Genomic DNA, 14717 nt, shown 5'->3' with positions numbered 1-14717 from the left:
TATGCATAGCATTGTTGTGTAATCAATAATGAACTGTCAATTGATGTGTTCCATGAAAGCTTGCTTGTTGCAGCCTACAGCAAGATTCGATCATGCTATAGCAGGCAAAGGATTGTATGATGAACAGAAGGGACAGAGGGGAGCGAGATAATAATTATCTGAAATACTATAGCTATGTTTTGATTGTATTTTTTCTTAAACAATCACACAGATTTTTCTTTTACAAGCCACATAAAATTTTAATTGAGTTGATTCATATTAAATTTATGTCTGCTAAAGTCAGCACAACAGAAAAACGTCTTTTCTGAGGACTCAGCACATCACAATATCATATTAATTGTACAATAATAAATCAGGATCTTATCACCTCTCCCACCCCCTTTAACCCAGGTTGCTACTTTAATTTTCCAACCTTTGAAACTCAAGAGAAAGATCCCACCTAAAGTGCAAATGCTTCACTTCATAACCCAGCCATTCTATACAGTATATTGTTAGCACTTTTCCCTTACAAAGAGGTCCCAGACCTATTTTACATATATGTGGTGACAATCAAAGCACACTCTTACAGCTGAAGGCCTGAGCTGCAAAGAGAAATACTGTGCAAATATCACATCCCTATCTCTTAAACAAAGAACTTTAAACCCAAATGGAGTTCATTTGCATGAAATCCAAGACTTCAGCTCTACATAATAGACAGAAGGAGCTTCTCCTTCACTCTTTCCAAAGGAAGCGCTTATCTCCTTTGTGAAAGTGGGAAATGGGTGGGCTATTTTGCATGAGGATGTATACAAGATATGTAAATGAGGGATCTGCTGCATGCAGAAAGCAAACTGGCCAGACAGCTGACAATCCTCCATTCACAGGGGAAACTTCTCTGGCTTCCAATGGGAGTAATGAGAATGGAACAAACATGTTTGCTTCCCAGGGTGGGAGAAGCTGATCCTGAATATTCATAAAGTGACCATTTAGTCATGGAAGTGTTAATTATTTCCAGCTCATGAAGCTATGTGACCTCACCTGCTCCCAGACAGTATATCAAAAGACGGAAATAATCAGATGGAATGAGAGCAGAATTTGATCCCACAAGTTAAAAGTCAACCAAGGAAAGGATAAAAGACAGAGGGATTCAAAAGACAGAAGAGATGGCTTGAAATCTTCCTTTCTCACATATTCTTGCAGCTACAGTAAAGATCTGAGATCAGTGGGCCATGCTACTAAACACAGATAAATAACCAAGCAATTGCCAGGCTGTATTTCTCAGAAACTTGCCAAGCTTACAAATTAGAATGAATATATTTCTTTTATAAGCAAACTATAAACATTTCACATTTAATTCATACAAACCTGATAAGGCTAGCCACAATTTGCTACACATATTAAATGAGGAAAGAAAATAAACTGCAATTATTTCTGTGGTGAACGTGAGGGAAGAAGGAGAAAATTGAACAAATGAACTATATTATGTATGTCACAATTTATTTATAATTAATTAGTTTGCAAATGTTAAAAACCATGACTTTCCTCACTACACAAACCTACTCAGTATCTGACACTATTTTACAATACAATCTTATTGTTAATTCAATAGGAAGCCTTACTAATTTTAAAAAAACAGATACGAAAATACATTCAAAGGCTCTGAATACTTGAAAATATCTAATTTATAAATGAAAATGTACTCTTTTCTGGTTAAATCCAGAAGTTGATCTGTAAAGTTGTATCATCTAAGATCATGGATGTCAAAAGAAAAAAAAAAAATCCAGATTCCTACAACACTAAAACTGTGGGATTACATTTATGATTGTTTAGATGCAAATATAATAGGAGTTCATATTTTAAAAATGTAATGAAAAAAGAAAATAAACTATAGTAATAATAACAAAATTCACTCTCCAGTTATATCATTTGAAGCTATTTAAAATCACAAAAAGTGCATTTATATGATTCAGGTAATTGAATCTTAAATATCCCATAATTAAACACCAAAGTAGCAAAGAGAAGATGTCTCAAAGCCATACTTTTGAAACATCTAAGATTTTTTAATAATCTTTTTATAAATTATAATATATAATATATAAAATTAAGATTATATTTAATACTAAGATACTAAATTATTGGAATCATTGGTTTATATATATCGTAATAAATGTACCTAGATTTTTATGGTGAAAAATTATTAAATAAAAGTGCTACCTTTAGCTTCACATGGCAACAATTTCAAAGAATTAGCATTTTCCTACTTGTTTAATATATTTATTGCCTTTCTTATGTTTTATTGCTTTTCTTTATTTTAATAAGGAAATTAGTTCAGTGTGTATACGGATTTCTTCCTAGTTTGTATAACAAAATAGTTTAAATGTCAATGATAAATTCTACTAAAGGAAACATCATCCACAGGCTGAATTTTATCTTAAAACAGTAATTATCTTCACCTTGCAATAGACTTCAAAGCTAAGGCAATTTCATGTTTCAGTAATAGATTTCCCATTCATATTTTTTTCTCCCAAGAGGTTTGGAAATCAAGTACACTTTTCTCTTTTCTTCAATTTGAAACAAGAAATTCAGCCAACACAAAAGTGTTGTAAAAACAGGTGTAGTGTGTAAAACAGTATGTATAAAATATTTGAGTAAATGATCTTATATTGTGGAGAAAAATGAGTAACAAAAGACTTTCATTTCAAGGAATATTATTCAAGATCAAAGGGCTGAATGAACTTGGACCTATAAATATAAACTGTATTTTCCATTAAGTGTTCTTTGTTTTCACTCTCATCATTATCTAAATTAACATATACATATAAGAATAAATGTAATTTGATCTCCAATGTTCTAAATTTTTCAATAGATCAGTATTATTATAGATTCAAATAATAGGAGCACCTTCTGCCTTATCATATGTCCATCAAACCTTTGTTTAGGCTTTAAGATCTTAATCAATCTTAACTCTGACCTAAGGATCACAGGACGATGATGGATGAGGAAATGAATGACCTATGACCTTCTCTTGCATTTCTATTGCCAAGTTTCAACACTGAAAAACAGTTTGGGTAGACAGTTAACAAATATTGTAGACCTGATAGGATTATCTTCCCTTATGTCTGTCTTTCGATTTCACAATGACACATCTCTACGAAGTGAGAATGTGAGAATATTTAATTCCTAATCACCTATTTTATGATTCACCTATTTGATTTTATGCAAGAAAATATTCTGGATTCAGAATCAATGTTGTTATTCAGAATTACTAAACTTTGGAGTTCAGGAAATGTGTACACAAACTGGCACATATTATCATGGAAATTGGGAGATTAAATTGTGTTGTTTATTGTGTTACATTCACTTCAGGAACCTTTAATGAACCAATATTAACATGGAAGACACTCAAAGCAGAAAATATTTGATATTTGGGGGGGACTAGCCCTATGAAATATGCATGCAAGTTTTTTTTGTTTTTAAAGATAGTGAGGTGATGTATTTACTAGGCTGTTTTCCCATTTTTAAAGGTTTTTATAATAAAGTACTTTTTTTTCTCCCCAAACTTCCAAAAACAAGGCTTCCTTGTCAGCTGATTAAATAATAAAGTATGGATCACTGACTAAGGAGTGCTTTAGTTTTTCATCAATCAGGGTGAGCCAATATTGCATCAACACTCCCTTTGGGGGAAATCTAATAGCCAATATTCTAATTTTCTCCATCTGTTTCCCCATAATCAAACTCTATAAAAAATAAATTCCAAGAAATGCAGAACTTAGTAAAAACAGAAATATGTTCCTACACATTAATTTTCTCATAATGTGATCACTTCAAGTATGATATCTGTGTGTTGGCAACAATTTATTTGTATCAGGAATCCAAACATTTTGAATGATCCTGTCCTTTTCCAGAGAGGGAGAATTACTTGCTTTTGTGATGATGTCCTATCATTATACTAGCCACGTTTGAGTTCTCACTCATAATTATAATATCAAGAAGTTATGCTCAGTTCTTCTTCAATAAGCATATAAATATCTGATTAATATGTGATAGCAAAGGAAAATGTTTAGAAAAACGATTTATTTCAGGAAGTAACTAATTTTAAATTGGCTATAAATGATCACATGAACCTATTTTAGATAGGTGGGATGAAACTGCTATGGTATATTAATTTCACAAAATAAAATAGTGTGATGTTTGTTTTGTTCACTAATTAAAAAGGGTTTGTTTTTTTAGCAAAATGCAATTAAAATACATCAAACACAGTACCCTAAATCTTACTACTTTAAAAATAAATGAAGCTATTATTTTTTTGGGGGGGGGAATTCATTAGAGACTGATCTTGAACAGGTGGCTTACGGGGTAATCAAATCCATAATCAGCTATAGTCTACTTATAAAATCATAATAACGTATAACTGAAAATCAAGAGAATCATAAAGAAGATTTAAAGCTTTTTTTTCTTTCCTTTCCTTTAAAATAAGCTGCCTTTTATATGAAGGTTAATCCCTAATTCTGTGGAGGATAGGAAAAGGAGGGAGAAACAGATGACTTCGTGCATTTCTGACTAGTCTCCTAGCAAGTTCTTTTGTAAATGAAACAATGGAGACTTTTTGAGAAATAAAAATATTTCACAAAAGCAGCCATGTCATCCATTCAAGGATTACTTAGTAAAAGAATTCTCAAGTGAAACAGTAAAGAGTTATTTTGAAAGAAACTAAGAAGAATTTTAAAACCAAATCTTTATTTTCTATTATAAAAGTAAAAACAAAAATTTCTAGCCTTGATATTATTAATATTATTACTATTATTACTATTCCCTTGACATGATTCTTGTTAGATTTAATTTTTCAAATGAGAAAAAGAAGCACTTTCTCTTAAATGAAATAACATGAATGGATGACAAACGTTTAAATGTGAGTGGCAAGATGCAACCCAGTTCTAATCTACCCTCTGATGGCTGTATTTTTTGCCTTCTGCATCTTATGTTAGCGTCTTTGTTCTTTCAGAATGATGCATCCTTTAGCGTTGGAACTACTGAATTTCCTCATTAGACCACGCTGTCCCACTGCATTCCCACAGGGATTGCTAATTACTGGCTTTCTTCAATTTAGTCTCCTTTCTGATTCAATTACATACACCATCCTTTAATGAACAGTACAATGCAACAAGGCCTACCTTGGCATTCTCCATTATGCTCTTCATACCCAGCATTGCACAGGCAGTTGCCAATGGGTACCAGCCATTCACCATCTGCCCCACAGTACATTTTTGGCACATCCTTTTCTTCTGAGTTGTTGACACATGAACCACGAACCTCGACCAAAGAAGATGTATCAGCTCCTGTGATTGTGTCTGGAAACTGAGCCAGATTACGGACTGTCAGGGGACATTTCTTGTAGAAGACACGAACGGACACCAGGGCTATGCAAGCACCTACATCCTGGAATGCCAGATAAAATCCCTTCTTGCTCAATGGACCCACATCACGTATCTCTGTGTTTAATTTCATAATCCTGTCACCAATGTCTACCTGAGTAAAACTCTCATCAGCAGCAATGGTGTCAATCTTACCAAACTGGCTTTCTCGAATAAAACGCTCCTTGTCGTTGCTTGATTCATAATAGTACAGGTTAAAAGTCTCCTTGCAAGTTCCCATAACACCTGGCAGGCTGTTGCAGTCTCTTAGTGTGAACTTGATTTCAATATAAACCCTTTGAGCCCCTTCACGGGGAATCCAATCAGTCCGTAACCAGTTGTTTTGACTTGGTTCCATTACGTTGCAGACTTGATAAGTGCGGATTGGTGTATTTTTCTCATCCATAATGCTGACTTCCTCCCACTGTGAATAATCAGATAGATAGACATAAATAAAATCATGTAAAATATGCAATCAAACCTTCACGAGAAAAAAATATTTCTATTGTACTACTGGTTTCATTGGTTTTTATACAACAGCCATTAATGCTAATTACCAAGGATGTCTCATATATCTATATTAACTAAAGCAATATTCAACAGGAAATTTTAAGATGGTAGGGGAGTAGAATTTTTCAGTTTATTAGAAAGTCAATGGTCAATCTGCCAACATACATTCTATTTGCCATTATTTGTATAGCATGATTTGAATGATTCAGACTGCTAACAAGAGCTGTAGTAAAATAAGGGGTATCAACTGAACAGATATTCTGTTTGTATAGGCAAAAAACCAAGAGAAGATAAGGAACTTGACCATAGGTATCCATCCATCAGAAACACAGCTGAAATAAGAACTAATCACTTCTAATCATCTATTATTCTGATATTATGTTCTTCACATTCTCATACCAAGTTACAGACTATAATAAAATACAAAACACAAAACTTACTAAAACAATATCATTAGAATCCCAAATAACAATTAAATATAACCAACAGCAAGAAGAAAAATCTCCACATGTCATATCTAAATCAGTATTCAGTGTGAAGCTAAAGGATTCCTGGTGTGTCAGAATAGTGTGATCAATACATACATCCACACAATTTACCCTATACATCTTGTGTGAGAAAGATAAAATGTATGGGTGTCTTCAAAGAGATTTGCATATATTATCTTTGTCAGAAAAGCATCGTAGCTAAGTAACGGAACACAACAGGTGTCAGGTCCAATTACCACTATCTCTGAGTAATCCTGGGAAAGAAATTTGTTTGAAATTCTGGAGGGCTTCTGCCACTCAATGTACAGGTCTCAGATTATTAAATATATGGAAATTAAATATATGGAACAATAGTTTTAATCCACAGCAAAGATTAAGATTCAGTTGTTTGGATTATACTGCATATGCACATTATAATAAAATAAATAGCTTCAATTCTAAAAAACCTTAAATTTTTGTTCCGTTCACATGTTGGTTTATTTCAAAACAATCTATCTCCAGACAGACAGACAGCTTTCAAGCCAAGGCAGTCTATGTTCCTGAAGAACTTAAATAGGAATAAGGGCATCACGGTTATGTCCCTGGTGTCTGTAATAAATAATCTTTCTCTTTAACATTTGGGTAGTTAGTATATAAATACATCTACAGAAACATGTGCACTCAACCACACAAAAAATATTTCTGAAGAGTGAATATGATTTTATTTTGTTTGCAGAGGTTCAAGAATAGTATCAGTCAAAAGAGCTTTCAAAATGTGATTATATTAGCCATAGGATACAGAAGAGTACTTCTGTGTCTATTTATTTATTTATTTGCAAAAGAAAAAATACATTGGTTTTGGTTTTACTGAATTCAGGATAAATGACAGAGGAAAACACGCTTTCCCCCCCTCACTTATAAAAATTTAACTAAATCCAATCCTTTTCAATGAAGCACATGAACCCAAAACAATAGAATAGCATAGAATAGTTTTCAAAGGCTTCATCAGCAAGCAAAATAAATACACTTGTACCAGGGAATGTTATAAGATATAAGCTACTCTTCACTGTATTGTGTTCATAATCATTAAAGTTCATAACCATTAAAGTGCTCTTGAGTTTAAATACAATGCTGGATAGCTGAAAACGCTTTATAGAGCTGTGGCAGCTAACCCCCAGAGTCAAGATGATAATATTTGAGTTATTGTCTAGGGATACTTGAAAATTCAAGAAAAGGGAGAGGGGGTGGGATATCCACCATGTCAAACTGTGTCATGGATAATAGGGGAAACTGGAAAGCCATCTATCAATGTAAAATGCTAGCGCACAAAGTGAGCAACAAAGTTCTTTAATTTACAGCTGCCATGAAATGAGCATTATGTTACAATTCTGCCCTTTCTGATCCAATACCCTATACTATGGGAGAGGGCAGGGACGAAAAAGGAGAAGGAATAAAAATGGTCAATGGGATTTCCTTTTGCATGTTTACACAAAAGACAAAGTCAAATTATAAGGCTGGTCCAAAGCCTATTGAATTCTGTGAAAAGAACACAGACCCTTTACTACAAAATTCCTCATAGGATTTGGTCACAACTTCTTCCCTTCCTCAATAGAACTGCATTTTTCATTTAATATTTATATCAGTAAAGAGCCAAACATAATAAAACTGCACATTCCCAGATAAAATAAATTATTGTTTGATAAAGTGTGTGGTCAAAGATTAACTTCGTCCTCCTTTTCAGTTTTGTCAAACAGACTTCCTATGTTTTAATAATCCAGGATAAAGCACTCCAGACCAACAGTTTCTTTTAACTCAAATTTTAAAAATAAACTATTAATTAAATGTAGAGGCTAATACATTTGTTCTTCAAGGACTGCCATGGACTCAGCAATAGACATTCATTTGGATAAAGTGACCTATTTTTATCTCCAATCTCTCTTATTAATGTATAAAATATTTCACATTTCAGAAATATCCACTTCTTAAATGGTAACATGGGATTCTGCATGATACAAAAATCTCCATAAAATATAAGAAAGAAGCAGAGTTTATCTTTAAACAGTATGTTGGGGTATTTTTGAAAAAAACATATTTTAAAAAAAATCTGTCCAATGCTCTGAATTGTAGTATAGAATTGTAGAATTGTAGCCTGTAGTATAGTAAACCATTAAATGTTTTTCAGCTTTCCTACAGGCAGATTTGAAAGCCGACTAGGTCCCTTTAAGCTTTTTTTTATCACTATCATGTATAAGCTTTAATACAATGTCATATATTATCATGAAAACATTTCTCCCCATTGTTTTTAGAAAAAAAAATAATACAGCTTATTATTATTAATATAGAATAAGTATTTTCTTCAGTGTTTTTAGATTGCTGTAATTATTTTCATTCAAAATTAAAATATTTAAAGCTATCAATAAAATACTCCCTACACTGAAAGACAGACTAATTTATTAACTTTTCTAGGGTACGGGACTGACTGGAATCCTGCCTCTTACTGTGATAAAGCTGTACCTTTCCCATTGTCAAAAGATGAGGGCAATTGGCTGCAATCAGCAGTGAATATATGCTGTCTACACCCAGTAGCTTGCCAATCATTTCCTCTTGCATGAAAAAAAGGAGGAGGGGTTCCAGGAACAGCAGAGGCAGACCACAACTTGACTGCAGTCAAGTTCAGGCATAGCAACAATGGGGACAGGACAATTGACTATTTTCCCATCAAAGGGCTGTTTCAAAGCTTATGCATAATGCATCTCTATAGATAAGCTCACATTCCTTCCTTTCACAGAGATAGTTACATGCAAGCATACAGACACAAATGTCAAGGAATATTAAAGAATAATGTATTTTAGTAACAAGATCTGCATCTGTGGTTATTATATAGTTGATGGTGTTTGAAAGTTTCTGATTTACCTTCAATTGGTATGAATAGTTTGCCTTTACACAGTTAGGATGAGATGTCTGTTTAATTCTAAAGAGCTTTGTGGTCACTGGGAATATCATGCATCTTGTTTTACTCCTGAAACTGTTCTCTTTATTAGCCCTGCTTATGTAGCAAAAAGAAAGCTGTATTTCATTATTTAATAAAATGTCTGATCCTATGATATGTAGAGTATTAATGGTTTCCAATAAATCCAGTAAGAAATAGTCTTGAGTTTCTTGGAACTATCATATCAAGCCACATGCTATTTATTTAAAGTTTATTATATTGCATATAACTAAGCTATGATTCAAGTTTCTCTCTGTATCCGTATCTACAAATGTCTTAATTATTTCATTCGCTAATAGATGACCAAACTCTATTCTGCTTGTACAATGCTCTTATTATAATGCTCTTATTATACAAAAAATAGGTATTTTGACAAAGAAAAAGAATGTTTACAGCTAAATATTAACATTTTTAAAAGGAATATTGAACATTCACCTTTCTATTGACTAGGAGATAAATTTATGGAATGGTTGAAGCTTCACACTTTAGAATATTTTCCAATATGAAAATTGGATGAAAATTGGTTGAGAGTTTGTTTAAAGATAACTTTATTAAAATATCAAAATAATTTTTCTGCTTACTTCCAATGCAAGATGGAATAAAATTCTGAGTTTTGCACATCATTAAGAACAGTATTCATATAAATTATGAATATAAATTATTACTGTTATAAAATTATAAGAAGAGATATGGATTTCCCCTTGATCAAAATGAAAAAAAAAATAATTCATTTATTTTAAAAATTGGTATTTGTAACTTTTGAAAAAATATTTTACATTTGTGTTAGAATTCACCAATACATATTTGGTTCCCTAAATAGAATTGACTTAACAAATTTGCTGACCTGGCTCCAGTGTGACTCTCCTCCTTCTGATTCTATTAAACAGGGTATCCCAGGTTTATACAAGGAAATAATACAATTTTACTAACAAAGTATAATACATATTTTAAAGGCCATTGAAATAAAATTGAACTTTTCACAATCAGTGAAGAAAAGGCTATCAAGTATCATTAGAAATTTACTAATCATTTCAAATTTTTATTGATTAGATAAAATATTCTGAACTTACCCCTCCCTCTAAGGGGCTCGCTATCCAGCCAAGTTCACCTTGAACTGATCTGGAATCCAATAAGGTAACTGCAAAAGAAAAGCATACATCAAATTCCAAGTACTCAAATTCAGACTATGTTTCAAAAAGCATCATTAAATGATCTACACAAGAAAAGAAAGATGGTACCCAACCAAAAAAATAAATATCTTTCCAATGGCAATATAAGCAGGAACTTTTATTCTTATTTAGAATATTTATTTTAAAACATACATAGAAAATCACATACTGTGAATTTGATAATGATAATGATGATGATGATGATAATAATAATAATAATAATAATAATAATAATAATAATAATAATACAACTACTTGACAGGTGAGTAAAAATGCCAACTCCCGTCTAAACATCTGGCTGACTGTGCAACCAATCATCATCAACATAATAATAATACCCCAGTGAAATACTGTCTTTATGTGGTTTTTAATATTATTAAACAACATCTGCCTAACTCAAATCCATGGGAAGGGCTTAATAGGTGGAGAAAAATATCAAATCCAGTCTAAACAACTGACTGTGTGACCAACCAATAAAAAGAAGAACACAGAACTGAAGCATTTTTAATTTTTTAATTGAAAATAATCCCTTAAAAAAAGGGAGACCTGAGCTATTTATAACTAAAGCTAAGTCTACTTCAAATTCAGGATTTTCAAATACCTAGTGACTTCATGAACACATCCATGTCATTTGCTTGGAAATAATATAAAATGGTTTGCCCTTGGGTTCTTTTAATATACTTTTTTCACTTCACAGTCTAATTTACAGTTCTAAAATTACCTAGTATTCTCCCATCCAAGTCCTGTCCAAGTATACCTTGTTTATTCTAAAGGCCATTTTTCATAGATTTTAATTCTAATCCACTTTGAATTTCCAAATGCACAAATCCCAGCAATTATTACAACATCCTCTAGGAGAAATCAATACAGGTATTACAATCTTTACACTGCAGCCCACATAAATAAGATGCCAAGCGTGTTTACACTATCCCATTAAGACACATGTTGATTCTGTGAATGGGGTGCGACTTGCATTTAGGGCCTCTTAATTCAAAGGTCATCTTCACTAAGGATTAACACTTGCACCCAAATTGAATTGGTTTGGATTTTAAAAAAACAAACAAACTAAGATTAAAATGTTCTGGGATATTCTCAATCTTTGAATGCTGTGTGCAATGTAATCCTATATGTGTTTAATCAGAAAACAAGTGCAATATTGCTCACTGAGATTTCCTCTCACATAAATGTGTAAAGAAAGCACCTATTCATAATTCATCTTTATTACATGACTGCCTGAGACATTGTTGCATGAAAGATGGATCTTCCAAGAAGAAATAAAATGTTAATTTCATTAACTTTAGAACAAGACTTGTTTATATCATTTTGCATTTCTCTTTATAAATTGTACATCTCATAGAAAAATGTCAGTGAACCCAGAAACAGCTTCAATAGATAACTTAATCTACTGTCACTATAAACAAGGAATGCAACATATTGTGTTGGTCGTGCCATCTTCTGGGTATTTAATGCCACTTGCAAGAAAAGCAGAATGATTTTTTACCTATAAGGGAGCAGTGAAAAGTGGACTATGTTGTATAGGAAACATTTCCAGCACTGTATGGAGGGGGGGGGAGAATGTGTCTTATAGGAAACAAAGAGAGTGAACCAAAAACTGAACAGCTTCAGCACTGCATTCTTTGTACCTCTAGAGGCTCCTGTTAAAAATGGAGCAAGAGTTGGGGGTGTGTTAAGAGTGAAAAATGGCTCCCCAGTGCAGATAACTTAAAAGATGCTGAGACGGATTAAATGAAATCTCAGCTGCTCAGCATTCACCCCATCCCAATAAGTCTACAAAACCACAGGTTCCGTATAAATCATACAAGAGGTTTTAAGGCAACGTTTTAAAACAGGACCTATGGGTTATCCTATTTCAACAATAGGATTTGTGATTCCTATTTGTAATTCAGGCACAGACGATCTTTCCTTTCTTCAACAGACGAAAAGCTATCAAACTGCTGATTGATAGCGAAGATGCTAGAAACCAAAGCAGAAGGGAGCTCGGGAAGAAAAAAAAAATACGGAGTGACGGGGGAAATCATCGGGAATTTATTCTGCAAAATCCTTCGCTTTCTCGCTTTTAAGTTTGAGCAACTCACTGACGCTATTTGTCTTACGCGCCAAGTGATTTCCCAGGCATCTCATATCATAAAACCACGTTCAAGCTGAAGTTACAGGTATCTGACTCCCAGCGGTCGAACCCGGAGTGAAATAAATAAAGAGATCTCATAGGGAGGGAGAAAGTGCGGGAACGCGCATAGCTACACGCGCGCACCTCTCCCACCCACCCACTTTCCTGTCAAGCAGGTTCATGTCACCTCGTAGCGCGTGAAGTCACCTGGACGCGCGCAGTCGACTGAAGCCCGCGCTGCCGCGCGCGTTTGTGTGTGGGGGACGCGCGTCCGCGGTTATGTAAGATTTAGACTGGGGAGAAGAAGGGGGAAAAAACAAAAAAACCCAAACCCTGAATGGTTCTTTCTTTTTGCTTTAGCGCTGCTAAAGAGGTTAAATCAGTAAGAAAATAGCCCCACGGCCGCAGCAAAGAAGGTGCTGAAAGGAAGAATGCGGGCAGACGGAGAAGCCCAGTCCCGTTTCGGAGAAAGGCTGCTTTGAACTTAAGGCGCCGGTCTGCTAAGAATAAATTAAAAGCCTAACCAAATCCACGGAACTCGCTTGCCTTGGCTGTTTAGCAAAGAAGGCTTTTTTTTTTTTTCCTCAGGGAGCAAAGAGGTCTAAAGCGGCGCTTTTGCACCAGACTGGCTGGCTGAAAACAGCTCGCCTAGAAAATCCAGGTCAAGCTCCCACGCGGGTTTCCGCCGCCGCCGCCGCGCGCAAAGCTGTCACGTCTGCGGCAAATTCGGCTGCGGAAGGCGACGATCCCAAGCCGACCGGCCGATCACAAAGCTGCCGATCCCCAGACGAGACTCTCCAAACTTTCGCCCTCTCTCTGGAGCGTCCAGGGGACGGAGAGGAGCGAAGGGAGGGCTAGCGGGGGTGGGGGTGGTGTGGGGGGCAAAGCTTTTGAAAGAGCCCATCGCTCTCCGCTGGCTCTCCGCCACCAGCCTAAGTTTGCCGCGAGCTACCCGCGCGGCTGTCCGTCCTTCCTTTTGCAGGCGAGAGGTCGAACTTTAGGTTGTCTGCCTGATCCAAGTTTTGCCCAGTGTTTGGTCCGCAGGAGCGGGTGCTGAAAGACAGGAAGACCCCCTCGCGCCGACCCAGATCCCCTGCCCCGTACAAGCCACACGAGCAAAAGGGGAAAGTCTCGCCTCGACCCGGGACCCTTTTTTCTCTCACTCACCTTCATTGGCCGGATATATCCGAGAACCGGTGACACCCTCGCAAATTCCAAAGAGAAGCGAAAAGACGGTGAAATATACAATCCCAGCCATGGTTTTTTGGTGCTAGCGCTGCTCTAGACTCCTCTATCCCAGTGGAATAAATGCTTAAATTGGGAGTGCAGCAGGCTGTAGACATTGCCAAGGGGGCGGGGGAGGAATCGTGACGTCTCGCCGTCCATCAACGCCATTCGCCTGTCAGAAGAGCTGCTTGAGAGAAAAGCCCACCCAGACATGCCCTCTTCCCAAAAACCACGCCCTCCATGCTCCAAGAGCCCCTCCTCCTCCTGGCTCTTCTCGTATTCAGAGCTTCCTCGAAAGGTGCAGAAGTGGCTGGTGGACGGTCTGCGTCTTTTTGTTGTTTTTCTCCTTCCTCAAGTAGGCATCGACTGTGGTACTTTCTTGCCTCCAAGCTTGGTTCAACCAATGCTCTTTTCTCCCATTCTCATGTCCACTTATCTGCGAGAGATCGCACTGAACTCATTTGGGTTTCCTTCTAAGAGGTCGCCTCTCTCGGATTTTTTTCTTATTCTCCCCTGAAATTCCTGGACTAACGAAGGATATCCTGAATTTAAATATCCAGCAGGGAAGCGACATAGATTTATTTGACAGAGCTGAAATCGCTCTCCCTCCCTCGAATTAGGGAAAAAAAATCTTCATTAAAAAATAAGAAAACGCGATCTTATTAAATTGAGGTTTACTGTAATTATGCCCTTATTTTTTTTTTCCTTGAATGGCATACATTACAGAGGAGGAAGATTGCAGGATAATTTCGCGAGAGACGCCTGCATTGTGTGCGAACGTTTCACCAGAATTGAAGCAGCAGACTAGTCTGTGCTCTAGTTTTCAGGAAAAGGGCT

The 14717-nt window shown here is 35.6% G+C and overlaps 1 protein-coding gene across 3 annotated transcripts in view; it reads right to left on the bottom strand.

The window, feature by feature from the left end:
* EPHA4 (EPH receptor A4) overlaps positions 1–13911 on the bottom strand; it is a 152653-nt gene extending 138742 nt beyond the window's left edge. For 2 of the 3 annotated variants that reach the window (XM_070946053.1, XM_070946054.1), the window contains exons 1-3: positions 13821–13911; positions 10427–10494; positions 5151–5814 (exon numbers count right to left, since the gene is read on the bottom strand). In XM_070946053.1, the coding sequence (XP_070802154.1) occupies positions 5151–5814; positions 10427–10494; positions 13821–13911 (823 nt within the window). Of the gene's footprint in view, positions 1–5150; positions 5815–10426; positions 10495–13820 lie in introns of those variants that run through there. The other variant, XM_070946055.1, reaches the window with a different exon arrangement.
* Positions 13912–14717: the final 806 nt, after the last annotated feature.

The sequence above is a fragment of the Pituophis catenifer genome, unplaced genomic scaffold, assembly GCF_029215685.1.
Source record: "Pituophis catenifer annectens isolate HBS135680 unplaced genomic scaffold, rPitCat1.0.hap2 SCAF_6, whole genome shotgun sequence".
In the NCBI taxonomy this organism is placed as follows: Eukaryota; Metazoa; Chordata; class Lepidosauria; order Squamata; family Colubridae; genus Pituophis; species Pituophis catenifer.
This window is presented reverse-complemented; position numbering and strand designations above follow the sequence as displayed.